This window comes from Dermacentor andersoni, chromosome 9 (genome assembly GCF_023375885.2).
Source record: "Dermacentor andersoni chromosome 9, qqDerAnde1_hic_scaffold, whole genome shotgun sequence".
NCBI classification, from domain to species: Eukaryota; Metazoa; Arthropoda; class Arachnida; order Ixodida; family Ixodidae; genus Dermacentor; species Dermacentor andersoni.
The window spans coordinates 7,482,514-7,509,077 of record NC_092822.1 but is presented as its reverse complement, the minus strand read 5'-3'; the positions used below and the strand labels follow the sequence as shown (position 1 = coordinate 7,509,077).

The window sequence follows — 26,564 nt, the reverse complement described above, 5'->3', positions numbered from 1 at the left end:
TAGGGATTCATGATTGGACAGCACATTCCTATCATGCACTATGAAAACCATGTAGAAGTTTCAAGACCAATATCATTTCATGTTTTTTTAATGTGTTAGCATTCTCAGGGTACTTCACAAACGTTCCTGGGAATTTTTGCGTTAGTGTCTAACCACTTTCCCGCCTACCTGGTTCACCGAGTTGTCCATGATCAAATAGTTAATGCATTGGGCTGCTATGCTGAGGTAACAGGGTTCAAAGCCAATGGTCGGACCAACTTGGCTCACTGACATGTGTACACACATGCTGCTGTTCAACAAACCTCTTTCAACATGGGTCACTGTAGATGCAGGACTGAGTGAGCACTGCTGTTCGAAGGAACTCCTTGATGACAACTTGGAGCACTGAGTATGTACCATTCAGTCTGTGCTCGTCTTCAAGGAACCTTTTTGATACCAACTTGGGTTACTGGGTATGCGCCAGTAGGTATGTGCTGCTCTTCAATGAACATCTTTGAGTAATTAGGTTGTGGCGATGAGCTACCACGTAGACCGGTAAAGTCTCGGGCTCTCGTGGGAGAGGAAAGACTGCCACTCCTTCTCTTAGCGTAGCATTCTTTTTAATCCCCCTTCGGAACGCTAGCCCATGCTGGAGCGTGCCAGCCGCTCGTATCTCATGTGGACACGAGCGTCTAGTAACTCATGCGATGCCGATGCTGCTGCCGCTACAGAGGGCTCTCCCCCTAGAGAGGAGCAAAATTCAACGAACAGCGGAAAGTCCACGTGACGCGGCGTGTCTTGGCGTTGGTCTTGGGTGTTACGTATGGAGGCGTCATCGAAGGATGCAGCAGGGTTGCGTCGCATATTGGTGGGGCCGATGGCGCGGATTGTTGCAAATGGGTCGCAAGCCCCAAGGGTAGCGTTGGCCTGGCGGCCTGGGGCACAGCTGGAAGCATCCGAAGGTCCTGGCAAAGGATGAGTCGACTGCTAACAGAACAACTTGTTTATTCTAGCATCGCAAAAGAGCGGCCGGTCAGGTCGACTGAAGTGGAGAAACGGGAGACCACGTTACTCGACTGAGTAAATCGAAGCTTCTCTCTTGGCGTCCGGGGGCAGCTGCTTTTATACTCTCGGAGTCGAGGGCAAGAAGAAACGGCTCGGATGAGGCGCAGGTGACGGCGGCGCACAAACACGTTGTGACAAGAAGTGACGTATCCGCCGGGCCGGCGCCGGTCAGACCTCCTCGCTTCACTGTTGGGGAGCTCCTCTCCCCGGCTGCCGCGCTTTGACAAGCGTGGGCACCAACATGCACACAGACACGCACGCACACACGAAGACACATGGCATTGAAACATGCCTGGACGCGCTTGGCAGGACGCGTTGCGGCAGCGCTGAACTGGCCAAAATGTCCGCCGCTTTGAACGAAGCCCCGGCGTCCGTTGCATCCGCGCCGGTTATACCGCACGTTGGAGGCGAAACGTAACAGACCGCCCCGCCGGGAGAAGGAGATCCCGATGGTCAGGGGACTGCATCCGCTGTCCGGAGGGATGTCGCTCGATGATGCTCATAACCGAAGTCGGTCGCCCCTCGGCGTTTCTTGAGCGCAGCGCACCGAGAAGGCCTTGTTCTCACGTTCAGGTTCACACAGGACACTGCAAAGTGACTTCGGGAGAGTTGCCTTTTTTTTTGTTCTCGTTCCCAGCAAGCGTTAGAACTACGCCGAAACTCAATTGCTCAGTCAGCAAGCACGACACAACCCTCACTAAGTCATGCCAGGCTCTTTCCCCTTTTATACTACTGCCTAGTTCCTTACAGTAGTTTAGCAGCACTCAGAACGCCTCCACAAATTGGAAAATTGCACTAGAAAGCACGTCATGACTTTGAATCAATAAACAAAAGCAATATGTTAAAAATCCTGCCTCAGGAAGAAAAACATCAGTAACAAACAACTTTGAGGCTGATTCCTACGTTAGGGGCCTCGACTTAAGCAATCGGCGTTATCGTTGAGACTCCCCTTTTTGTAACGCACCTCAAAGGAATATTGTTGCAAAGCGAGGCTCCAGCGCAGGAGGCGGCTATTTTTGGAAGAGATGGTCTGCAGCCATTGGAGAGGGCAGTGATCCGTCTCAATGATAAACCTCGAGCTGGCTAGGTAGCAAGACAATTTCTGAACGGCCCACACGAGACACGCACACTCTTTCTCGGTGGCACTGTACGCCTGCTCACGACTGGTCAGCTTACGACTAGCATACAGGATGGGGTGTTCCACTTCTCCATTTTCCCGTTGGCACAGTACAACACCCATGCCTCGCTCACTAGCATCGCACTGAACAACGAACCCTTTTGTGTAGTCTGGCGATCGTAGCACAGGCTGGCTTGTTAGGGCGCTCTTTAGGGCGCTAAAAGCTCTTTCCCTTGTCTTGTCCCAGACGACTGCTTGGGGCTCTGTTTTTCTTAGAGCATCCGTCAGGGGAGCCGCGATATCAGAGTACCTGGGGATGTACCTCTGATAGTAGCCGGCGACACCTAAGAACGACCGAATATCGGTCTTCGTGCGCGGTTGCGGGAAGTCTCGCACAGCGGCCACCTTTATTTCAGAGGAGCAGCGACGACCCCGTCCAATCACGTGACCGAGATAGACAACCTCGGCCTGTGCTAACTGGCTCTTGGGAGCCTTGACTGTCAAGCCCGCTTCGCGCAGGCGGGTTAGCACTGCCCGCAAGTGTGCCATATGCTCAGACCAGGATGCGGAGAATATCGCTACGTCGTCTAAATACGGTAAAGTGAATTCTTCCTGTCCCCGCAACACTTTGGTTATGAGGCTTGAAAAGGAGTATGGCGCGTTCTTCAAACCAAAACTCAGAACTTTAGGACAGAAAGTTCCCATTGGTGAAATGAACGCCGCATACCTACTAGCCTCTTCTGTAAGTGGAACCTGCCAATAACCCCTGACAAGATCTAGGGTGGAAATAAACTGAGCGCTACTAACTTCCTCAAGGCGCTCCTCGATGTTAGGGATCGGATAAATTTGATCCTTAGTGATGGAATTAAGACTGCGGTAGTCGACGCAAGGACGAGGTTCCTTGCCCGGTACCTCAACTAAAATCAAAGGGGAGGTATAATCACTCTCACCCGCCTCAATAACACTGAGCTGTAGCATTTTCTTTACCTCAGCCTCCATAATATCACGCTGGCGGGGTGACAGCCGGTACGCCTTGGATCATACTGGCTCTGGGGAGGTAAGTTCTATTTCATGAGTAAGGACAGAAGTCCTACCAGGCCTCTCAGAGAACTGACCTTGAAACTCTTGTAAGAGCTGGTGTAGTTCGGTTTTCTGCTCAGGCGACAGCGGTGCTTTACTGATTAAGTCACTAATGACTTGATCGGTGTCTTCCCTGTTCGTCACTGAGCCTAGTCCCGGAAGCTCGACCGGAAGCTCTTCGGGAACGTTTACCATCATACACGCCACTGCTTCCCGTTGTCTATAGGATTTGAGCAGATTACAGTGGTAAACTTGCTGTGCTTTCCGTTTTCCTGGCAGACTCACCACGTAGTTGACGTCCGACAGTTTTTGAACAACCCGTGCTGGGCCCTCCCACTGCACGTCGAGTTTGTTTTTTAGCGATGTGCGCAATATCATTACCTCATCGCCCACCTCAACATGACGGGCCCTGGCTGTCCGATCATAATAAACCTAGGCCCTCTGCTGGGCCTTTGCCATTGCTTCACCTGACAACTCCTGTGCCCTTCTTAAGCGTTCGAGGAGCCTAAGCACGTACTCCACCACGACTGGGTCATCGCCCCTGCCTTCCCACAAGTCTCGAAGCATGTGAAGCGGAGACCGCAGCGAGCGACCGTACACCAGCTCAGCTGGCGAAAACCCCGTAGCCGCATGCGGCGCGGTCCTTAATGCAAACATCACCCCAGGCAGACACAGCTCCCAGTCAGTTTGTTGTTCAAAACACAATGCTCTCAACACGCGATTCATGACGGAGTGGAGCTTCTCAACGGAATTTGACTGTGGGTGGTACACTGAGCTGTGTAACAGCTTTACCCCACACCTTTCGAGAAAGGCTGTCGTCAAAGCGCTAGTAAACACTGTGCCCTGATCTGACTGGATTTCCGCAGGAAAACCAACTCGCACAAATATGCACAGCAGTGCATTGACTATCTCAACTGAGCTGAGTTCTTTAAGCGGCACTGCTTCAGGGAACTTTGTCGCTGGGCAGATCACAGTCAAAATGTGTCTGTACCCCGTGGTTGTTACCGGCAGAAGTCCCACTGTATCAATAACAAGCCGTCTAAAAGGCTCCGTAATGACAGGTACCAACTTCAACGGCGCCCTCAATTTGTCCCCTGGTTTGCCCACCCGCTGACAGGTGTCACATGTCCTCACAAAGTGTTCTGCGTCACGAAAACACCCTGGCCAATAGTACTCTTGCAAGAGACGGTCCTTAGTCTTCTTAACTCCTAGGTGTCCGGACCACGAACCTCCATGCGACAAGTGCAACAGATCCTGACGGTAGCACTGAGGCACGATCAGCTGATCGAACTCCACTCCCCTGCGGTCTAGATACTTCTGGTACAAGACCCCACTTCTTTCCACAAAACGAGCATTTTTCTTGGCGATACCTTCCTTGACATTGCAGCGCATGTTGTTTTCTAGGCTGCCATCCTTTTTTTGCTTGGCTATCAAAGCCGACCGGCCGACTTTTAGCAACCTATTAAGTCCATCTGACGTAGGCGCGATGAGCAAATCTGCAGATAGCTCTTCTAACTTTCCCGTGTCGGGCATTTCCTCTCCAGTATCTGGTGCCTTCAACGCTACAGACTCAATTTTATTCAGTTCGGACGTGCTCTGAATATCAGCTTGCTGCGCCTCCGACCCTTTCTCATTGTTCGACAACGTCGGTCCCGCAACTACCACCTTTGCAGCGAGCTCCCGAACTCTCGATCTGGTTAAGGCCTGAACGCTAGCCTCACCAAACAAAAGCCCCTTCTCGCGCAGGAGGTGATCGGACCTGTTCGAAAATAGGTACGGGTAATGGGGGGCAGCATAGATGACACTGCGGCCTCCGTCTCAAGTGCTCCGAAAGGTCCTTCAATAAGCACTTTTGCTACGGGCAGACACACGCTATGAGCTTCCACGGCTTGCTTGATCCAGTGCTGCATAATGACAAAAACACGACTTTTGTTTTTGTTTCTGGACACTGCGCCGAAAAGTGACCCGGCTTCTGGCACGTATAACACGCGCGCTTGCCTCATCTCGAACCGCTTTCTGCGTTCGGCTTCGGCTGCCGCCGTCTCCTTACGTTCGGTCGGACTGCTTTCACTCGCATCCGCACTACGTGTGTCCCCCCTTGCTCTCATGGGTGTGAACTTCGGCCTCTCAAACTTGGAGCCAAATTCACCCTTTTGACCGTCCTTAGCTCCGCGAGCTCGACGCGTCACAAACTCCTCGGCTAGCTCGGCGGCTTTAGCCACCGTACTAACGTCTGGCCTATCCAAGACCCAGTACCGCACGTTCTCAGGTAACCGACTATAAAACTGTTCCAACCAAAACACTGCAGAACTTTCTCGTGGTAACCAAACGCTTTCTCTTCTTTGAGCCACTCCTGCATGTTTGACATAAGCCTGTAGGCAAACTCTGTATATGACTCACTTCTGCCTTTCTCATTTTCCCGAAACTTCCGACGGAACGCCTCCGCTGACAGCCTGTACTTTTTTAGCAGACTCGATTTCACTTGGTCGAAATCCTCTGCCTCCTCTCTTTTCAAGCGAGCGACTACGTCGGCCGCCTTGCCGGGTAACAAAGTGAGCAAGAGCTGTGGCCACGTTTCCCGAGAGAACCCCTGCTTCTCGCACGTTCGCTCAAAGTTAACCAGGAACAAACCAATGTCCTCTCCAAGCTTAAAGGGACACTAAAGGTTACTATTAAGTCAACGTGGACTGTTGAAATACCATCACAGAAACCTCGAAACGCTTGTTTCGTGCCAAGGAGAGACTTATTTTAAGAGAAAATGCGTTCTGAAGCGTCCGCGTACCGCTAGCGCAGTTCAAATCGCCCGCCCTCCGATCGAGGAGTACTGACATCATGGTCTCATAGTGACGTTGCGCCAACGCTGAGTAGAACGGCGTCCGCAGACGGCGCTACGGCTTTTCTGCGCAAAACGCAAACGCGCGGCCAGAAACAGAGCCAAGACAGAGCCGACAGCAGAGCGAAAGCGGGAGTATGGTGGCTAGCGGAAGGAGAAACGAATTACGTCCCACATTACGTCCCACGGCACACGGAGAGTCCGTTTTCGTTAAACTATACGCTGCGGCGAGCTCGCAGCGTGGTCGGCGTGATCTGTGAGAAGTGACGAGCCTTTTCGCACTCGCAACAGGGCATAAAAAAGTGCGAATCGACGCAAAACTCGGCCTAGAAACGTGCTTCGCCACAGCTAAGGCTCAATACGACCCAAGCTGGCGCGACCCAGATGTCGTTTCCCGCACCGCCACCAGGCGCCGCTACTATACCTCAAACTCCAGCGCAAGACTCCCATAAGCTGGTACTTCATTCCATGGCGCAAACTTCGACGCTCGTCGCAATGGACCCTGACACCGACAGATTGGCTCGCGATGGTGGGCTCAACTTCAGCGATTTGAGCACCGACGAGCGCGACCTGCTGCTGAGGGCTCGCACTGCCGGCGTCGTTGCGTACTACGACGGCGGCCTCGACACCGGCTCTCCGGAGCGGGAAAGCAACGAGGGCTTCCCACGACATCACATGGACGTGGCATTCTCGCTGCTTGTTCCAAATGAAAGTGTCGCAAGCCAGCAGAACCCTCACAGCACGAAGCGATAACGAAAGTACTGAAACTCCAAAGCGTGCGCGGCGCAGAGTCGAGCGCGCAGAGTCGAGCGAAAACGAAACCTTTCGAACACCCATATTACTGAAGGGTAACGTCAAAATGTTATTTTTTCTTAGAGTCGAATAGACGTAGACAAGTAGCATTTTTTTCCGTCTTATAATCGAATGAAATGATATTTTTAATACGAGTAGTTGAGTATTAGTAACACAAATTATGAGGAGTCCTTTCGTCATCGGGCTAGTACCGGAATGTCGCTGGGGGGTCTCAAATCGTGTCATGCATTTACCTCAATTTCTCAGTTACTAAAGCTCTGTTCGCGATTAAATTGACGCCTTAGACGTTCTAGAACATTGCTCTACCACTTTAACTTGAGTTTCTGGTAACCTTTAGTGTCCCTTTAAACGGCCGCATCAGGTCAGTCATTTTTAACAATACTCGTTCTCCTGCACCGTGTGCCTGACTTCCATTACGAGCGCGTTCCAGCTCTACCTCGAGACGCTTCATTTCCAAAGCGTGTTGACAGTCGCGCTCCTCTTTCTCTTGTTGCCCTCTCTCTTTATCTTTTTGCTCTTTACGTGCGCGCTTGTCTTTCTCTTTTTGCTCTTTACGTTCGCGCTCCTGTCTTTTTGCCGTCTCCTTCTCCTAAATGGTCTCAAGGCATTCCGACAGCTCGTCATCCTCAGCTTCTAACTCAAGAATAGCCCTTAGCAGTTCTGGTTTTCTGAGTTTGTCTGAGACATCCAGACCCAACTCTCTTGCAAGCTCCAGCAATTTCGGTTTGTGCAACGACTTCAAATCCATGGCTGCTCTGAATGCTGCTTTCTCTACTGCCTACTATTGTCTTGCCGCAAACTAACCCGGCAGCAACAACAACCACAATTACCAGCTCTGTTTCTGACATTAACAAAAGCCTGGCAAAACTCAGAAGAAGAAAGTCCCGCACTCACCAAACCTCGCAGCCAAGAATTCAGCGTAGTCGTTCCTCTGCAGGCAACCAGTCATCACACAGGGCTCGTTGCACTGCTCCCGGATGGTCGTTGTGCTGCTCAGCATGCAGTCGACCGCATATCTTCGCTGCTGGCCTCCGTTGTCGTGACCTCACCGCTGGCAACCAGTTGTTGCAAATGGGTCGCAAGCCCCAAGGGCAGCGTTGGCCTGGCGGCCTGGGCACAGCTGGAAGCAACCGAAGGTCCTGGCAAAGGATGAGTCGACTGCTAACAGAACAACTTGTTTATTCTAGCATCGCAAAAGAGCGGCCGGTCAGGTCGACCGAAGTGGAGAAACGGGAGACCACGTTACTCGACTGAGTAAATCGAAGCTTCTCTCTTGGCGTCCAGGGGCAGCTGCTTTTATACTCTCGGAGTCGAGGGCAAGAAGGAACGGCTCGGATGAGGCGCACGTGACGGCGGCGCACGGACACGTTGTGACAAGAAGTAACGTATCCGCCGGGCTGGCGCCGGTCAGACCTCCTCGCTTCACCGTTGGGGAGCTCCTCTCCCCAGCTGCCGCGCTTTGACAAGCGTGGGCACCAACATGCACACACACACGCACGCACACACGAAGACACGTGGCATTGAAACATGCCTGGACGCGCTTGGCAGGAGGCGTTGCGGCAGCGCTGAACTGGCCAAAATGTCCGCCGCTTTGAACGAAGCCCCGGCGTCTGTTGCATCCGCGCCGGCTATACCGCACGTCGGAGGCGAAACGTAACAGGGTGCTTCGATGTAGGCGGGTTTGAGATGCTCCAGGGCAATTGTGTCTGAGCGGCCGTTGACATTCACGACAAAAGTCGTCAGACGATGCTCGAGAACACAATATGGCCCGGGGTAGTGTGGCTGCAAAGGCTTCTGCACGGCGCAGTTATGCACGAAAACATGGGTAGCAGAGGTGAGTGCTACTCACCTCTGCTACCCATGTTTTCGTGCGGGAGAGACTTTGCTTCTTGCAAACGTGTAGGCATGGGGCATATCTGAGTGAAGGAAGCTTGCAGTTTGGCAACATAGTCGGCAGGTGATGGCATAGGCGTTTTGGTGGTGGCGACGAAAAAATCGCACGGAAGGCATAGGTGAGTGCCGTAGACTAGCTCAGCACAGGAGCAACCTAGGTCACTCTTGGGTGCGGTTCTGATGCCAAGTAAGACGAGGGGCAAATGCAGTACCCACTTCTCCGGCAATTCATGCACCATAAGGAATGCCTTGAGATGCCGGTGAAAACGTTCAACTAGTCCATTGGACTGCGGGTGGTAAGCAGTCGTGTGAAAAAGTGTCGTTCAGAGCAGTTTGAGTAGCTCATTGAAGAGTGCTGAGTCAAACTGCCGACCGCGATCGGTGATTATTGTGGATGGGCAGCCGAACCTTGATCCATGTAGACATGAAAGCTGCTACAACAGTGGGCACTGAGATGTAAGATATTGATGTAGCTTCTGGTCACTGTGTATAGCGGTCGATGCATGTCACTATGTAGCAGTAACCTTTCGAAGGTGGGAGAGGGCTGACGAGGTCCAGCTGTACGGTGTCAAAACGAGCATCCGGTGGAAAAAAAGACTTGGCAGGCAGGATGGGGTGATGCTGGATCTTAGAGCGTTGACACGACAAATAGCAGCGAACCCAATTGCGAACTTGCGCGTTTAGCCGAGGTCAAACGAAACGACTGGAAAGAAGCTTCTGTGTCGCGCGTATGCCAGGGTGCGACAGGTTGTGCACGGTTTCGAATAGACGCCTGTGAAGGGATACCAGAATGTATGGTCTAGGTGTGCCGGTAGAAGTGTCGCACATGACGGACGTACCATCTGGGGTCACAACGACGTCCTTTAATTTCAGGGACGTTGACGAATTCTGGAGTGAATGAAGTTCAATGTCGTCATGCTGTTGACTGGCGAGCAAGTCGACTTCGATGATGAAAGGTTCCGACGTCAATGTGGAAACGGCATTGACGCGACTCAGAACGTCAGCTGGAACGTTGTCGGTGCCCTTGATGTGGCGGAACGTTGTTGTAAACTCGGAGATGTAGGAAAGGTGTCGAATCTCGCGGGGCGAGTAACAGGACGCCGACCGATTCGTTGTGTGCACAAGGGGCCTGTGGTCAGTCAAGACAGTGAATGCACGGCCTTCTAGGAAATGGCGAAAATGTCTGATAGCAAGGTAAACAGCGAGTAATTCCCGGCTGAACACGCTGTAGTGGGACTGCGCAGGCTTCAGTTTCTTGGAGAAAAAGGCGAGTGAATGCCACGCATTGTCGATGAATTGCTGCAGAACAGCACCAACAGCGGTGTTTGAAGCGTCGGTCATGATGGCAGTGGGCGCGTCTGGCTTTGGGTGTCTAAGCAGCGTGGCATTGGCGAGGGCAGACTTGACTCTTGTGAAAGCGTCGGTGGCCTCTTCAGACCACTGAAGCACTTGTTTATGTTTGTTTACTAGCAGAATGTCTAGTGGAGCCATATGTCGTGCGCAATCGGGAATGAATTGGCGGTAGAAATGGACAAATCCGAGAAATTGGCGAAGCTTGGTGAGTGTGGTCGGTCGGGGAAGGTTTTTGATGATGCGAATCTTGGGAGGCAGTGGTCAAATGCTGTTAGCGTCGATGATATGACCGAGGAACTCGAGTTCGGGCTGACCGAATTCGCTCTTGGCAGCGTTCATGACGATTCCTTTACTGGCAAGACGTGAAAACAACAACCGCAAGTGGTGGAGATGTTCTTCTGCGGAAGAGCTTGCGATGAGAAGGTCGTCAATGTATGCAAAAACGAAAGGCAAGCCTTGGGTGACAGAATCGATGAAACGCTGAAAGGATTGGCTTGCGTTCCGTAAGCCGAAAGGCATGCAGAGAAATTCAAGAAGACCGATGGGTGTGGTGATGGCGGTCTTAGGAATGTCTTCTTCAGCGACCGGTAGTTGATGATAGGCGCGAACGAGATCGATCTTAGAAAAGATTGTCGCACTGTGCAACGCTACCGTGAAGTCCTGAATGTTCGGTAGAGGGTAGCAATCAGGAACTGTATTGTTGTTTAGTGCCCGGTAATCGCCGCATGGGCTCCAGTCTCCCGTCTTCTTAGGCACCATGTGAAGTGGTGATGCCCAATTACTGGAGGAAGGGTGGATGGTGCCAAGCTGCTGCATGTGTTCGAACTCCGCGCGAGCAATCTTGAGTTTCGCCGGGGACAAACGCCGGGGCCAGAAATAGAATGGTGTGCCGGAGGTCATGATGTGATGGCACACGTCATGTTGCACCGGTGGCGTCCAGTCCGGCAGGCACGTCAGAGTGGGAAACTCGCGTAGGAGCATGGCAAAAGGTTCATCCAACATGGCAGAAATATGTGCAATCGGCGATGTGCCTGGTGATGGGACGCCGGGAACGGATAGCTGGGTCACGGAGTCGATGAGACGGCGTCACTGGACGTCAACAAGGAGTCCGTAGTTGTGCAAGAAGTCTGCTCCAATGACTGCACGACGGACGTCAGCAGCCAGGAAAATCCAGCCGAACGCTCGTCGAAGGCCAAGGTTTAGCATAACGGAGCGTGACGAGAAAACTGGAATCCTGGTGCTGTTGACAGCTTGCAAAAACGACACAGGTGTCGCTTTTTGGTCGGAGTGGTGGGCGGGGAGAATGCTGACGTCAGCTCCTGTGTCGGCTAAGAATCGTTGTCCCGTAATTCTGTCCGTCATGTAGAAAAGGCGACTTGTGTGTTAGGCCGGACCACTCGTTGCTGTTAGAGGTCGGCCGGCCTGTTTCCTTGCCAAGCGCAAGGACTCCCACACCGACGGCCGTCATTCCCAAAACGGTGGTGGTAGTAGCAAACGCCCGACATTGTTGTTGATGTTTCATTGCAGGTGCCCGTGCGTCTTGATTTGCTGGAACTACGGCTGCGTGGGCAACGAGATGACATGCGGCGATGTTCCGCTCCACAGATGATGCGTTCTGGGCGCTGATACAAGGAGTTGAGCGAAAATTGCACTGCTGAAGAGCAGGAAAGTGTTTGCAGGGCTGTTGTATTGTCACCCGGAGATGATGTCATGGCCGCGATGGTTGGGGCGGCTACTTCCATGACTTTGTCGGCCAAAGCGGCAAGTCCGGTAAAGTCCATGGTAGAGGCTGTCGCCAGGACCATCTGCACATTAGCTGGGAGTCGTTGCAAAAACAATTCGTGTAACAGCGCGGCGTCGATGCATCTCGCGTTGTTTCCGAGCAGCTGCCTCATTCGGCGAAGAAGTTGACTAGGGCGTCAGTTGCCGAGTTCTTCAGCGGACAGAAGTTGCTGGATGCGAGAACGCTGTGAAGCTGCTGTGCGCTGTAGCAGGACTGCCTTGAGATCATTATAGGCGGCGGTAGACAATGGGGCGTTCAACAAATCTGCTACTTCGTCAATGGCGGCGGGCGAGAGCGCTGCAACGGCGTAATGAAACTTTGAGGCTTGAGAGCGGATACCAGCAACTTGAAATTGCGATTCGGCCTGAAGAAACCACACCAAGGAATGCTGGTCCCAGTACCGTGGGAGGCAGACAGCGATGGCCGAACAGGAGGGCTCACCGCGTTCCTTGGAAGAATTCTGGCCTTGAGCTCTCGTAGCGTTGGTCTGGTCCATGGTCGTATGGCAGGAGTGTATGGCAGTGTCACGTCCGCGGTCACCAAACTGTGGCGACAAGCGACCACATAGACCGGTAAAGTCTCGGGCTCTCGCGGGAGAGGAAAAACCGATACTCCTTCTCTTAGCGTAGCATTTTTTAAAAATCCTCCTTTGGAACGCTAGCCCGTGCCGGAGTGTGCCAGCCGCTCGTGTCTCGTGTGGACGCGAGCATCTAGTAACTCATGCGACGCCGATGCTGCTGCCGCTGCAAGGTAATTAGGGTAATAAGGTATGTGCCACTAAAGAAGTGCCACTCTATGATGATGAAAAAGATCCCTTAATTTTCTCTGATGCTGAGCGGAATCGAACTCATGTCATAAGGGTTTCTTGAGGACAGCAACCTGACACATTAGCAGGCTAGGCCACAAATGCACTGTGTATGTGCTGCTTTCAATGAACGCCTTTCATGCCAATGCTTTAGCAAGCTGAACCATGAATGCACTGGGTAGGTGCTAGATGTCGTTGAGTGTTCTTGGGGAAGCATGAAAGACGAGCCCCACTGCAGTACACACCTCATAGATAACTTGTTTCAATCGTGGCAATACATTCTCTCACTATATCGATTCAATGCTAAGGAATTACTGTTGACAGTCATCGAGAGACGGCTTCTACTGCAATTCTTTTTTTGGCACTAACAGTTGCGGACTCTAAGTTTGCTGCCTTGACATATTGTGGCTCTGCTTCACAAGTCAATGCCACAATATTGTTTGTTCCATGTTGCCTTTCCCTGCCTGCATTTACCTGTGGACTTGCCCACCCGAAAGTGTATGGCACCATGGCTGTCGTCAACAAATGCACCAGCACGCTTCCTAGAGCCATAACAGGTCACGTAGGATGCCTAGAACTTCAGTACCTTTTGATGCCAGCCTAACAATAGAAAATTTTTATGAGAAGATCCTTATTGATGCAAGTAAATATACTGGTTCAGTACTTTTTAACCTCAGAAGTGCATTTCATTCAATTTTTTATTGTTGCGAGGCAGAGACAAGCACGAATGTTGTTTATGCAAGGTGAATGCTGAAGGTGCCAGCTGACACTAGAACATGGCGGCGGAAGCGCCCCAGCAATAACAGCACTTCTTCCTCATTGTCTCTTGTCTGCATGTCCTGTTCTGCATCGTGACACTACGCCACCAGTGTTGGAGCACTGACCTAGCGCAAGCAATTATGGCCCAGCAAGGGCACGCACGTAGGCCTTTAAATGGGAGACATGAAGAACATCGGTTCTTGGCTATACAAACGACGGGCCTGGCTCTTCGGGAGCAATATCATACATCACATTCGAAAGCTGTCGCAGGATTCGGTAGGGACTGCAATATCACGACAGAAGTTTTTCCGAGGGGCCCACACGATGAGATGGTGACCCTAGGAGCACGAGGAAGACAAGTAAATACTGCACGTCCCTATGGTGCATATCATAATGGGACTTCTGGGAAGCCTGGAAATCAGTGAGGAAAGCACGGGAAATCTGACAGGCCTGTGCTGCGATAGAAATCGCATCATGGGCATAAGCGGTGTGCGACTGTGTAACTTGTGGAAGTACAGTGTCCGGGGGCAAAACAGGATCACGGCCAAGCAGTAGATAAAACGGTGAGTAACCTGCAGTGTCATGGCGAGACGAATTGTATGCGAAGGTGACATATGGCAGAGCATGGGTTTGACATATGGCAGAGCATGGTCAATGTGGGTTTCAAATGTTGGAGCAAAAAATAATTACGTCATCGAGATAACACAGACAGATGGTCCACTTCAAGCCTCAGAGCAGGGCATCTATCATTCTCTCGAACGTCGCTAGGGCATTGCAAAGCCTGAAGGGCACGACTCTTAATTGAAAAAGTCCATCAGGCATAATAAAGGCTATCTTCTCGCGATCCTTCTCATCAACAGCAATCTGCGAGTAGCCCGAGCGGAGGTTAATCACAGAAAAATATTTCGCCCCATGTAGACAGTCAAGTGCATCGTCGATAGACGCAATGGACACATGTCCTTTTTGGTGATCTTGTTCAGATGATGATACTCAACACAAAATCTCCAGGTGTTATCTTTTTTTCTTGACCAGGACAACTGGTGAGGCACACAGGCTAGCGGAAGGCTCGATGATGTTCTTCAGCATCTTCGTGACTTTGCTTTGAATGATGCTGCACTCTGCAGCAGACACACGGTAGGGGTGGCGATGGAAAGGACTACGGCTGAGTGACTACGGCTGTCTGGCTGAGCGGGCGGTCACTGAAATAAAAAATATTGTGGTAACTGAACAGTATGAGCCTAAGGTCTTCAGTTTGAGCTGGACAGAGGACGGTAGCGATCATTTGATTGACGTCATGGTAGGGTGACAAAACCGAATGGGAACACGTGATGATAGGGCTGACAGAGGCAGAAATAGTGGGCGCGAGCGGAGATATCTGGTACTCGTGCACAGATGTCAGACAGGCCACTGTCATGTTACCGGGAAGAACATGTGTAACAGACCCAAAGTTGAGAACGAGAAGCCAAGTAGAATTATTGACAATGGTGACAATGGTACTTGGGAGCATGATGCCATGCTGTAGAATAATGTCGACAAGCAGAGAGACGATGTAGTTGCCATCAGGAACATGTGGTCAAACGTTAAAAAGTACATTAGTAGCGGCTTGCGGCAGCAACCGGGCAAATCCAGCAGAACACAGGGACGGATGATATTCATCAGAAACAAAGGAGCTGTCAGAAGGAAGGTCCAACTGCACGACACCTGTAGCACAGTCTATTAGGGCAGAATGAGTCGAAAGAAAGTCCAGCCCCGAAATCAGGTCATGCAGACAGCGCTCTAACACAATAAATAAGATGGTGGTTTGATGGCCAGCAATCGTTACTCGCACTGTGCACATGCCGACAACTGGTGGCATACTGCCGTCGGCAAAGCGCACTGTGCACGATACGGCAGGCGTGAGGACCTTTCCGAGTCTTTTGTGAAGGGCGGCACTCATTAGATATATCTGTGCACTGGTGTCGACGAGGGACTGGACTGGGATTACATCCACCTCAACGTCTAATATACTTCCAAGGGTAGGTAATGTGATCAGAGGATTTGCACACCAAGTCGTTGATGCAACGTCGCCTCCAGGAGCTGCACCGACTAGTTTTTCTGTGGAACAAATGCAGGGGAAGAAGCGTGGTGGGCCTGCGGCGAATGAGACCGACGATTTAGGGGCGATGGTGACCAGCTGGTTCGGAAGGTCATAGGTGAGTTGTCTGTATTCGTAGATGAAGGACACACAGAGAAACGGGGAGCTCCACCTAAGGGGCGATGACCAATGACTGCGGCAATGACGAGCGACACGTTAAACAAGCGAGCAATTGAAACAAATCAGTCTATCATCACGTGTTCTCCAGTCGGCCGCGTTACAACGGCGAGTTGGAACCGCTAAAAACGGGGAATCAGTGGTTGGACAGGGCCGGTCCTGATTGACAGGGGCATCATGAACGGGCATCACGAATATACACTGGTACTACTGCGTATATTTATTGAAGCAGTTTAATAAACAGGCTGAAGTAAGTCGAAATATGCTTTCAAATTTTGATAAGAATTGCATACTTCCAGAATAAGCCGACTACCGTCTGCTCATGCTCGGCCGCAGCCACCCGTATAGGAATGAAATTTTGGCCAAGGATGTCTGCAAGCTTTGTGTAAAGCCTGCAAAGCTGATAGACATAAGGTTTTCTCGTGCAAGCCAGTGAGAAGTACGTGGCGAGATGCTTGTGGCGATCTCGCCTCAGCATTTCCTGTGGATTTCTCAAGCTGACAGGCTGTCGCGGCAACCTTCCCGCATTTTTTAACAGGCCCCTTTTGGGGCCACCAAAGCGATGCCTTGACGGAGCTCGCATATCGCTAGCCGCTCGTGACCTCTCTTTGCAGTTGTTATAGCAGTGCCATTCTTTAACGCCGACAGTTGCGGAGTGCTCAGGAAGCAGTTAAATGAGTGCACACAATCAGCAGCCGGGTGGAGGAAGATGGTGAAGAGGGGCACTGGCCTCCCCGCCATTACAGTTTTCTCACAACTGCTCTGCCATCCTCCTATTTTGATTTTTTCATGCAACCTGGCTGTATCAATTATCTGTTATAACAATAGAATTTTCGTGGCACTTGAATATTGTTATAAGTGGGTTTGACTATATAAATCAAACATGGCAATCTTTGTTTGCAATTACCTTCACTCAAACATTCCCTCAGTAATTTTTTAACATAGAACACCTTGTTCAGCACAATACAACTCGCTTTGCATCAGCTAATAACTTCTTATTGCCTAAAGTTAGAACTAATAATGGAAAATTCAGCTCTTCCTTTATGGTGCTGTCCTTCTGGAACATTGTTCTTACTTGCATAGAGCTATCTCCTAGTATGGGCAGTTTGAGAGGGGATCTATATATTTTCATTTTTGCTCTACTTATGATTACTTTACTGTAATGTCATTTATTATGCTTTGTATACTTTTTTAAACTTTCATTCATTAGTTCTATATAATGTCATATTATGTAATGTTATACTATTACGTTTCAGTTCACTTCATTTTTTGTGTTAGTACTTGGTAACAATCTTGCCTTTTTGCTGTATTAACATTAACTGGTTTGTTTGTTTAACTTTGTACAGGAGGCCCCCTTACAGCCCAAAACTTTGGGACCTCCTCCTGTATATTTTGTTGATGTTTATTTACACGAGTGAATGAATAAAATGTTTTTCTTCTTCTTTTCAGCATTTAATAAAATAGCACTCATTGTTGACTTTCCATTTATTCATTTATTTATCTCTTGCACCTCTCCCATGTTTCTTGACTGAGCCCTGAATGTCAATCACTCTTCAGATCACTTTAGCTGGTGCTTCTTTTCAAGCACTTTCACAAAATTATCACTCACCCATAAACACTTCATCAACACAGAGCTCTATACATTTCTTATGTAAGGGCAGTAAGACTTACTTTGCCACGTGGTTGACAATCGGTGCAAAATTGGTGGGACCGTACAGCTGAACAGACTGGAGGGTCCTCTGGTAGGCTTCCAGAACACCCTGTATGCCTGCACAGTATGGGTCTGTGGAGCTGCCATTCAGGAAGAACTCATGTGAAACACGCCCATCAGGTGGCAGGCGTGCTCCGAAGCCCAGAGCAGGAAACATCTTGTCCGAGTCGTAGTCCTGGATCACCTCTCCCACCGCCCGAATGGCCATAGCGTATGCATTGGGTCGCACTGGATCTAGGAAGTGTAGGGACGTGGGGTCTCGAGGGTCCCCGTTGGAGGCCGTAAAGTCCACGGCTACCGTGAAGTGCATCTGCATTCTGCGATCCTCGAAAGGCAGATTATGGAAGAAGTGGACTGACATAAATTGTACTTTGTACTGAAAAGAAGTAGCGTGAAAAAGTGATGATATGGGATGAAAGTGATGAATGTGGTGGTTTAGGTATGGTTGCTTGCCAGCTGATGTAGCTTACAGCACAGACAGACGAATGGTTCCTCTCTTCAAGGTGTAGGCAGGGCATTAAAAGATGAAACACTCATAGGTGTACTTCTGAGCATATATGCATGCACCTGCACTGTAGAGGGTGCAAAAGACATGACTCGAGTCACTTGATGGTGGCGCCCTCCATATGCAGACATTGCACAGCAAAAATTAAAGTTGTGTGTTTTTCGAATCACATCAACAGTGCAGTGCAGTCGCTCCTTGCTGGTGAGCTCAGGGCAGCTCGAGCACACTCCAAACAGCACCCCTTTAGCACAAAGACAATCAAGTCCATGATTGAAGCAAACTTTTTGGCACAAATTAAAAGAGGGCGAGGAAACCAAACAACAGGATGGCGCCCGCCCTGTTTGTGTTCTTCACCCTCGTTTAATTTGCACTGAAAACTTTGCTTCAATCATGAACCAATACCAACTAGTAGCTGAAACCAAGGTTTTACAATCAAGTCAAACTGATTGAAATACATAGAAAGCAACAGTTGGCATCCACCTTAAAGGGTGCACAAAGCTGAAATGGGAGCATGCGTGGTAACTGAGCTAAACAAGAGGCTACCATGTATGGCAGCAAGGAGTAGATTAGTTGAGAACTACACATACTGATGTTGATTTTCCAAATTTATGTCCTTTGCATCAAGTGCACCAGCAGGTACAAATGACACTGACAAATATATGTCATCATTTTCTTGGTTTCTCGCAGCACTAAAGGCAGGGACTGTAGCTGCTGGAAAATGCCAGGAAACTGAGCCTTACGCTTATTTAGATTACAACTTCTTATCTCTACTATATCACTGTTTAAAGCCAAGGATGAGCTGATAGCAGGTATCAAAGTAAAAAATAGAGCAACCAGCTAAAAAGGTTCAGTCTGGGTACGTATTCACTCCACCGTAGTAGTAGCAGTAGTTTATTGAACAAGGCACAAAATGAGGAAGAAAATGAAGGGCCATGGGCATTGCAATACCAGTGTCACACGGCGCACTTTCCATTGCTATCGAGCACAAACTGAACCGTAATTCTCATCAGCAATTGGCTCCTTCCCGCAGATTTCATAAAGGAGCAAATCGTGACTTCAAAATTCTATCCCTATCAGGCTCGATTGTGATCAGAACTGCACGGTGTGACACCCATATAACGGTCTCACTTCCCAGTGGACACCTGAACTGTCCTGTGGTCGGGGGAAAGATACAGGCCAAGAAAAAGATAGGAAAAAGGTAAGTTGCAGTAAACTAAAGGTAAAGAAAACTGGACATAGGATGTATCGTGTCACCGGCCAGTGACACAGAGGCTACACCACTGCCGGCTCCATGCCGATAACACCCTTTATTCCGGCGAACGTAACTTGTATACAAGAGTGCTGTGGCACCATCTGTCGCATGTGACCTGCATCACATTGGCAGTGCCATCTGTTGCGAAGGCACGACACTACAGAATGGAAAGAGGACAGAATTATAAATACATGACTATAAATATGATTTTTTAGAAAAGTAATCAATATAACAGGTATTGGAATGGTATCGTGGAATAGGGCACAGGATTTCTGCAGAATTGATTTGCAGTGCTGGACAACAGAAAAGAAGCATTTGGAGAATAACCTTTTGTACTGGCCCCAGCACATATGTAATTGGCTGTAGAACCACTGGGAACTGGACAAGCTGAATAATGACCCATGAGGATGCGTGTAAGGAAAAGTGCAGAGCAACGCATAGGGTGCCACGTACAATGCTAGTGTCACCACATATACGTAGCTACAGCCTTTAGACAAACAAGGACCATCTCAATGTCATGGTAATTGAAATCAAGTTATTTTGCAGATAGCTGAATAAAACATGTTAGTTTGGTAAAAAATCAGAGATCAAATGCCTGTGAATATCCCGACTCCAATATAAAAAGTAAAACTTAATGTAAAGACCTCGAGGCCTTTGCATTATCTTATGCAGTAATTCTGAATGTCTGTATATACGGGCCCACTGAACTGGCATAGTGGGACAAATAAGCACTCTCAATGGTCAGATGCATTGTCAAGGCACCTATGTGCCTGCGTAATGTGCCTGTCTGTAACAATCGGACAGCAAATGTGAAGTTCTCATTCTCACAACTAGGTGATGCTAGCATACAATGAGATCAACACCAATTCATATGAAGTGCTACATTACCTAGCTGCACAGTACAGCGCAGTTTCTCGTGCAGCTTATTATTGCTTTTAACCAAGGTTAACAAACAAATTTTGGGACAACAAGTAAATTATCATAAGGCTATCCACTACCTTCATCATGCAATTTTCAGTCAGCTGACTCTTTCTGGCATCTGTTTATCTTATCTTGCCACCCTCATTACGCTTCACTTTGCACCTATCCTGTTATTCTAACAAACCAGCGGAATTATCTGTACTGCACATTACATCTGCTCAATTGCATTCTTTCTTATTAATCAACTAGAACATCAGCCACCTATGTTTTCCCTTTGATCCATATTGCCAACTTTCTGCCATTTAATGTTACATATCCTGCCATTAAATACAGTCAAACCCGGATATATCGAACTCGAACGGGATCATGAAATAGTTCAATATAGCAATAATTCGACATCATCATCATCATCATCATCATCATCATCATCATCCTATATGTCCACTGCAGAACGAAGGCCTTTCCCCGTGATCTCCAATTACCCCTGTCTTGAGCCAGCCAATTCCAACTAGCACCCGCAAATTTCCTAATTTCGTCGCACCACCTAGTCTTCTGTCATCCTCTACTGCGCTTCCCTTCTCTTGGTACCCATTCTGTCACCCTAATGGTCTAACAGTTATCTACTCTACGCACTACATGACCTGCCCAGCGCCATTTTTTTCTCTTCATGTCAATTAGAATGTCGTCTATACTTGTTTGCTCTTTGATCCAAACCGCTCACTCTCTTTCTGTCTCTTAAAGTTATGCCTAGCATTCTTCGTTCCATCGCTCTTTAGAAGACTATATACTATATAGTAATCAAAATTGAACACATGAATTTACAAGGGGATTTTACAGCTGTTTGTTATATACAACAATTCGTTACAGGTGGGTCCGTTATATCCGGATTCCACAACCCATAGGTACAGTAGCAGTATTTTTGCTGATGTGAAAATACTGCCACTGTATCTACGTTGCCCCTGTCCCTATAATACTACCACTGTACATTATTGCCACTGTACCTATGAGTTGCGCAATTTTACATATGAAACTGTAGCTAACAGCACTCACCCACCACGAATGTAATCGAGGAATGTGGCCTGTTCTCTGATCAAAAAGGACACGAGCTTCACCTGTAAGAGTAATGGGCCTCAGTGCACTGACGCAACTCACCATTATGGTTGACTCACCAAACCCGAGTTCTTGTAGCTTTTCTTTCTGGCCTGCTTGCTCCTGTTGATGAGCTGCAACAGTGGGTGCCCACGTGAAAGCATTCGTTTGAATCATTCAAATAGAAAGCATGTTGTCGCAAATGATTTAAGTTCCATATGCACAGGTGTCCTGCTTTACCATTTCATGATGAAAAACCTTGATCATTTTGCATTTGCGACATAGATTGCATGCTGGCATAGCTGTTTTATTTTTAGAAGTCTATAGCCCTGGAAGACAAAGTGCTTTGTGTGCGTGCGCATATTGGTGCACAACTGCAGAGGCATAGGTGAGCCCACAATTCTTAGAAATAATGGTCACAGAACAAAAGACATGGACAAGACAACACAAACATGTTGCAGGACAGTGTTCATATATAAGTGTTCTATCAGTTGTGCTGTCAGTATACATTTCACACAATTCTGATATTTTTCAGTGAAGCCTAGTAAACAAGCAAGCATATGTACTATACTTTGAACAGAAAAGTGTCTCCCACTGAGTCAACTCAATAGCTGACTGCTTTTATTGTCTGTTCTGAGTTTCTTCTTTTCGTACATGATATATTATAGACTGTAGAAAAAGAAGAATAAATACATGTAGGTAGGCACTGCGAGAAAAAAAAAAACTCAGTGCCCTTCCACTCTGTGAAGAAGGATGACCAGCAAAGCTGTGTATGACGGCCCCTTAATGGCGAACTGCACCTCCGTCACAGCTCGGCTCGGCCCAGCACTGCACTATCTTCGGGATCGGCCCCTGTATGTGGAGTGCTTAACGCCTGCTTCACCTCCGCAGCGGGCTGGCCCAGTATTGCACTATTTTTGGAATCTGCTCACGTATGGGGAGTGCTTAATGCCTGCTTCCCTTCTGCCACGGGTTGGCTCGGCATTGCACTATCTTCTGGAATGGCCCCCGTATGGGGAGTGCTTAACGCCTGCTTCACCACTGCCGTGGGTCGAGCCAGTATTGCACTACCTCTGGGATCGACCCATGTATGGGGAGTTTTTTGCTTACCACGCCAACAACACGAAAATTTCCTTGGACAATAGAGGTATACAGCTTCGCTGTAAAAAAGTTGTTGGAATTAATTAGTAACTGGTTTTCTGTCTGGCTTCTGGCATCTGTCTATTGTTTTTACATACACATTTGCATTGGTGTGTGCACATTTGTTCCCTTTTGTAATGCATGGATACATATGTATAGTATACCCATCAAGTTAATATAACTAACTCCAGAGGAAAAGCTCCCCATAGCATCCATGCATTGAAATCAGTAACCACAAGGGCGTTGCCATGTTCCTACTCTGTGCAGGCATGCATGTGCAAACAATGTGATGCCATTCAGATGTCACACAGAATCAAGAAGATACATGGAGTCCCTCAGTGTGGCGGTGCCATCTAATTCAGGTGCCTGCAAACCATCTTTTCACTTGCCATAAATTTTTCTTCAAATTTTTATAAATAGCCACCACATCTTTCTGAAAAATATTCGCAATGAACTTTAAATATTGTCCACATCTATGTGCTATGTATTTATCATAATATTAACATATTTTGAATATTTTTACAGTAAAAAATGAGAGGTAGCAACATGGCGGTGCATTTGCAGTTTCCACTCTTTTCACCCAGATTTTCCTCTAAAGTTGGTATACTAACACTATTGATATACCAGCTGTTGATATACCAACTAAATCTCAACAAGAATCAAAATGTAATGGGGGTTTTTACATGAGTGGCAATCACTTTGTGTTGATAGGTGTTGTTCATGCTAGTCATGAGTATTTTCATTTTGCAAAAGTGTTTGGTTAATAAAGTTGAATTAGCTAACTTCTAAGTACCTTATTGAATTGATAAAGCATCAATGCAATAGTTGCAAAGGATGTTGACAAATGACCTAAAGCACCTTGGGTCTTGCATGGGTCCTTTTTTCTTTCTATGAAAAAAGAAAGCCTGCAAAATTTCCAACCTACTAGCTAGGTGAACTGTATTCAGGTGCCAATGACAACATCAGTCTCAAATGTAAACCTCATCATCTAGTACATAGTGCAACTTGTGCACGGTGAAGGCCAGGCTTCGTGTTTGATAAAGACTGAAGATGCACACTGAAATCTGCTGACATGTTGGGAAAGAGCGTAGCTGCTCATTTCCAGTGAGATAAGGCCCATATGTGACAAGGTGTGTGAACGTGTTGTCACGTGACAGTTTTAAAATTTCATAAGCTTTCTTTTTTCGTCGAAAAAAAAAGAAAAACACAAGAAATAGGTTCCCTTTAACACTGTCATTGGTCATATTTCGAAATCTGCTACAACTTTTTCATTGATAATTTATTGATTAGGTAAGTTGATTAAAGTTAACTAGTTACATCTAATGAGCTAATTATTTTTACACAACTAAAGAATACCCATGATTAGCATGAATGATGCCCATCAAGAACAGTGATCTCCGTCCGTGCAAATCTTCCATTATTTTTAATTCCTTATTAGCATTTAGTTGCGACAGCCGGTACAGACCATGTGCTGCCATGCGTGAAAAATCATCACATCAGTACATGTGGATCTTTGCAGTATAGTAACGCTGGCAACAAAATATTGTGGAATGCAGAAATTGACAAAAAGCTCAAATACTCTGAGCTCTAAGCTTGTGCTCTTCTAGTAAGCATCATGTACACGAACGTGATCCCTATGCAGTGCAGTGTTTAAATTTAGGCTGACTGTTTCCACACTCTGAATAACTTTGAGGGCAATTGCACACAACTGAGAATCACTTCTGCAGATATGGCAGGGGGGCGAGTACCTCGTAATTGTTTGTTGGGCCTGGCCCCTCAGATAGGGTGCGCACATTGGTGTGGAACTCCCCGATGAGGTCGTGGCTGTAAAGAGCAGAAGTATGCTCAGCATGCTCAGAAGCATGCAACAAGGCCAAGAATCAGGCTGTGTAAAGACCGACTTCAAACTAATTTTGGACCACATAAAAGGCCTATTAGTAGTGTAAATACAGACGAACCTCCATGCAAAATTTGACGTTTGAAATATAAGTGAAACTGTCACAATAAAGCTCGCAAAAGATAACCATTTTTGGTGCCAAAACTAAATAGAGAGGACGATGCAATTGTCGCTTGCTGAATGTGACGCATGACCTAGATGCGTGGCACCTCGGCATGACCTCCGAGATGAGGCAGCGCTAGTGGCTGTTCGCGCCACACTGAACAATCCTGACGTTGGTGTGATGAGACTTGCATCCCAATGACAACCACCAGGTGAACACGTCGTCTGCTCCAGTGCTGTTTAAAGGCTGCTAACAAGAAAACTATACAATTAACAGCCATGCAGCCTTGCCAAGATTCGCTTCAATGGTATAATTGATTACAATGAAGGCGCCAAATAACACAACAGATGAAAGATGGCGACAAGGGACAACCACGTAGGTGTATGTGGTTACGTCTTGCCTATGTGGTTGTCCCGTGTCGCCTTCCTTCATCCGTCGTGTTATTTGGTGCCTTAGTTGTAATCACGTATAACCAACTTGACCATCAACACGTGCTCAGTGGTATATATTACTCATTTCTAACAAATTTAGCCAAAGTAAAATTTTGCTGCAGTTGGTGGTGAAATGTAGCAGCTACTCACCCTCCACCTAAATCCCAGTCGTAGCAGGCCACCCGTATGGTGCGGTCCTGATCACCACCGCTCAGCTGTTGCATCTGAATGGTAAATGGACGCCACGTTGGGTTCAGTTGCCTTTTCACCACCTCAGTACGGAACACAGCTGTGTAGCTGTTGTCTTCGCTGACACGGTAGAACTCCAGAAAAGGGTCCGACTTGCCGAACCAGTCCTTCTTGTCCAGCTTCTTTCCCTGCCACTGCATGTCGATCACTCGCTGCAGAAGACACAGCCAACAACGGATCAAAGCTCATCACTTCTTGGCAGATTTACTATAGTGATAGTACTACCACCTGTAATTTGCATCTATAGCCAACAATGCTCAATCTTTCCAATTTTTTTCATCCTACTGGCTCTTAAAGTAAGTGCTTGCAGCCTGCAAAGTGACAAGGATGTCAATTCCCTCTGCCTTTTCAAGGACTTTGCAGTCCTGCACTTGTCCTTTACAGGCTTTCCCACATGCACATTAGTACACCATGTTGTCTTCAATGTGTTCCCATACCATAAAGATTGTGCTTTAATTAGACAAATAAACAACTAGATTTTGTAAACGTATTAGGTTTTGTGAATGTGGCTACTTTTTTTGCATACTGATTATTTCTTTCCAAGACTGAGTCATTACATGCCTACTCGCTGTCCTGACTTTTTAAGCCTTACAAAGGTTGAGGGAAGTCATAATCAGAAAAAAAACTTGGAGGACGCTTAAGCTTCGCCTTTAAGAGTGGAACACGATATCATTCAAAGATCCCTGACTGCTTCTTATGCTTCCCAGCAACTGCAGCTCATGTAACTGTAATGTTTACCGGGAAACGCTGGTGGCGAACGCTACACACGAAGATGAGCTGTCTCACAGAAACATGGCCTTCTGCATGGATTAATCCTGGAGGTAGTGCACAGCCACACCAAGAAAATTACATCATTTTCAAGTTTCTTTTATTGTTTCACACTTTTAGTATTTCAGCCTAAGATTTAACATAAAAGGCATGCCCTGCAGGTGTCTTGTTTCATGGCATTTGTTTGTGGGCTGTCATTCTCAGAATTACGAGGAATAACTTTGTTGAGAACGTAAGACAAGGTATGAGCAACTTCAGTGGTAGAATGGTGTGGCAGTATAACTCGGGCCTCTTGTAGACTATGCATTTGTTTAAAAAAAGATTTACAGCTTGACCACCTTGTAATATACAGAACATAGCCTGCAGTTGTGCTAGCGTTGCTTGAACTCCGCCATGTAATATTGCTACGGAACAGTATTTGCGATCACAAAGAGGCGAGCAGTGTGAAGACGACGACGATTAGAAGCTAGCGCGGGCTGTTGCCTATTGACCAAGTGCAGCGTATTTTCTTGTAAATATACTTGTATATAGCTTTTCGTCTGCATTTTCCTACGTAACATATCTGGTGGAGGTGGACGTTCTCTGTACCTCGTCACGGAGCTTCACAGTGAACGGTACGTTGAGCCTTCCTTCATGGCTCCCAGCGACGACAACTCGACTCCACCGGCTCAGACACTTGCTGCCACTTTGACGACCTGCATCACTCTCTCCGCTCCCCGTGATCCTGGCGTATTCTTGGGCAAAGATGGAGAAGACGTCGAGGACTG

At 48.0% G+C, this 26,564-nt stretch overlaps 1 protein-coding gene across 7 annotated transcripts in view; it reads right to left on the bottom strand.

Moving 5' to 3' along the window:
* Positions 1–26,564, bottom strand: part of LOC126526948 (copine-8-like) — a 72,761-nt gene that overhangs the window by 15,648 nt on the left and 30,549 nt on the right. For all 7 annotated transcript variants that reach the window (XR_008611609.2, XM_055068458.1, XM_055068459.1 and 4 more), the window contains exons 8-12: positions 24,931–25,181; positions 24,098–24,173; positions 21,290–21,343; positions 21,171–21,232; positions 17,403–17,759 (exon numbers count right to left, since the gene is read on the bottom strand). Coding sequence is in view for 6 of the 7 variants with exons in the window: in XM_055068458.1 (XP_054924433.1) it covers positions 17,403–17,759; positions 21,171–21,232; positions 21,290–21,343; positions 24,098–24,173; positions 24,931–25,181 (800 nt within the window). In the remaining variant the exon portion in view is untranslated. The remainder of the gene's footprint in view (positions 1–17,402; positions 17,760–21,170; positions 21,233–21,289; positions 21,344–24,097; positions 24,174–24,930; positions 25,182–26,564) is intronic.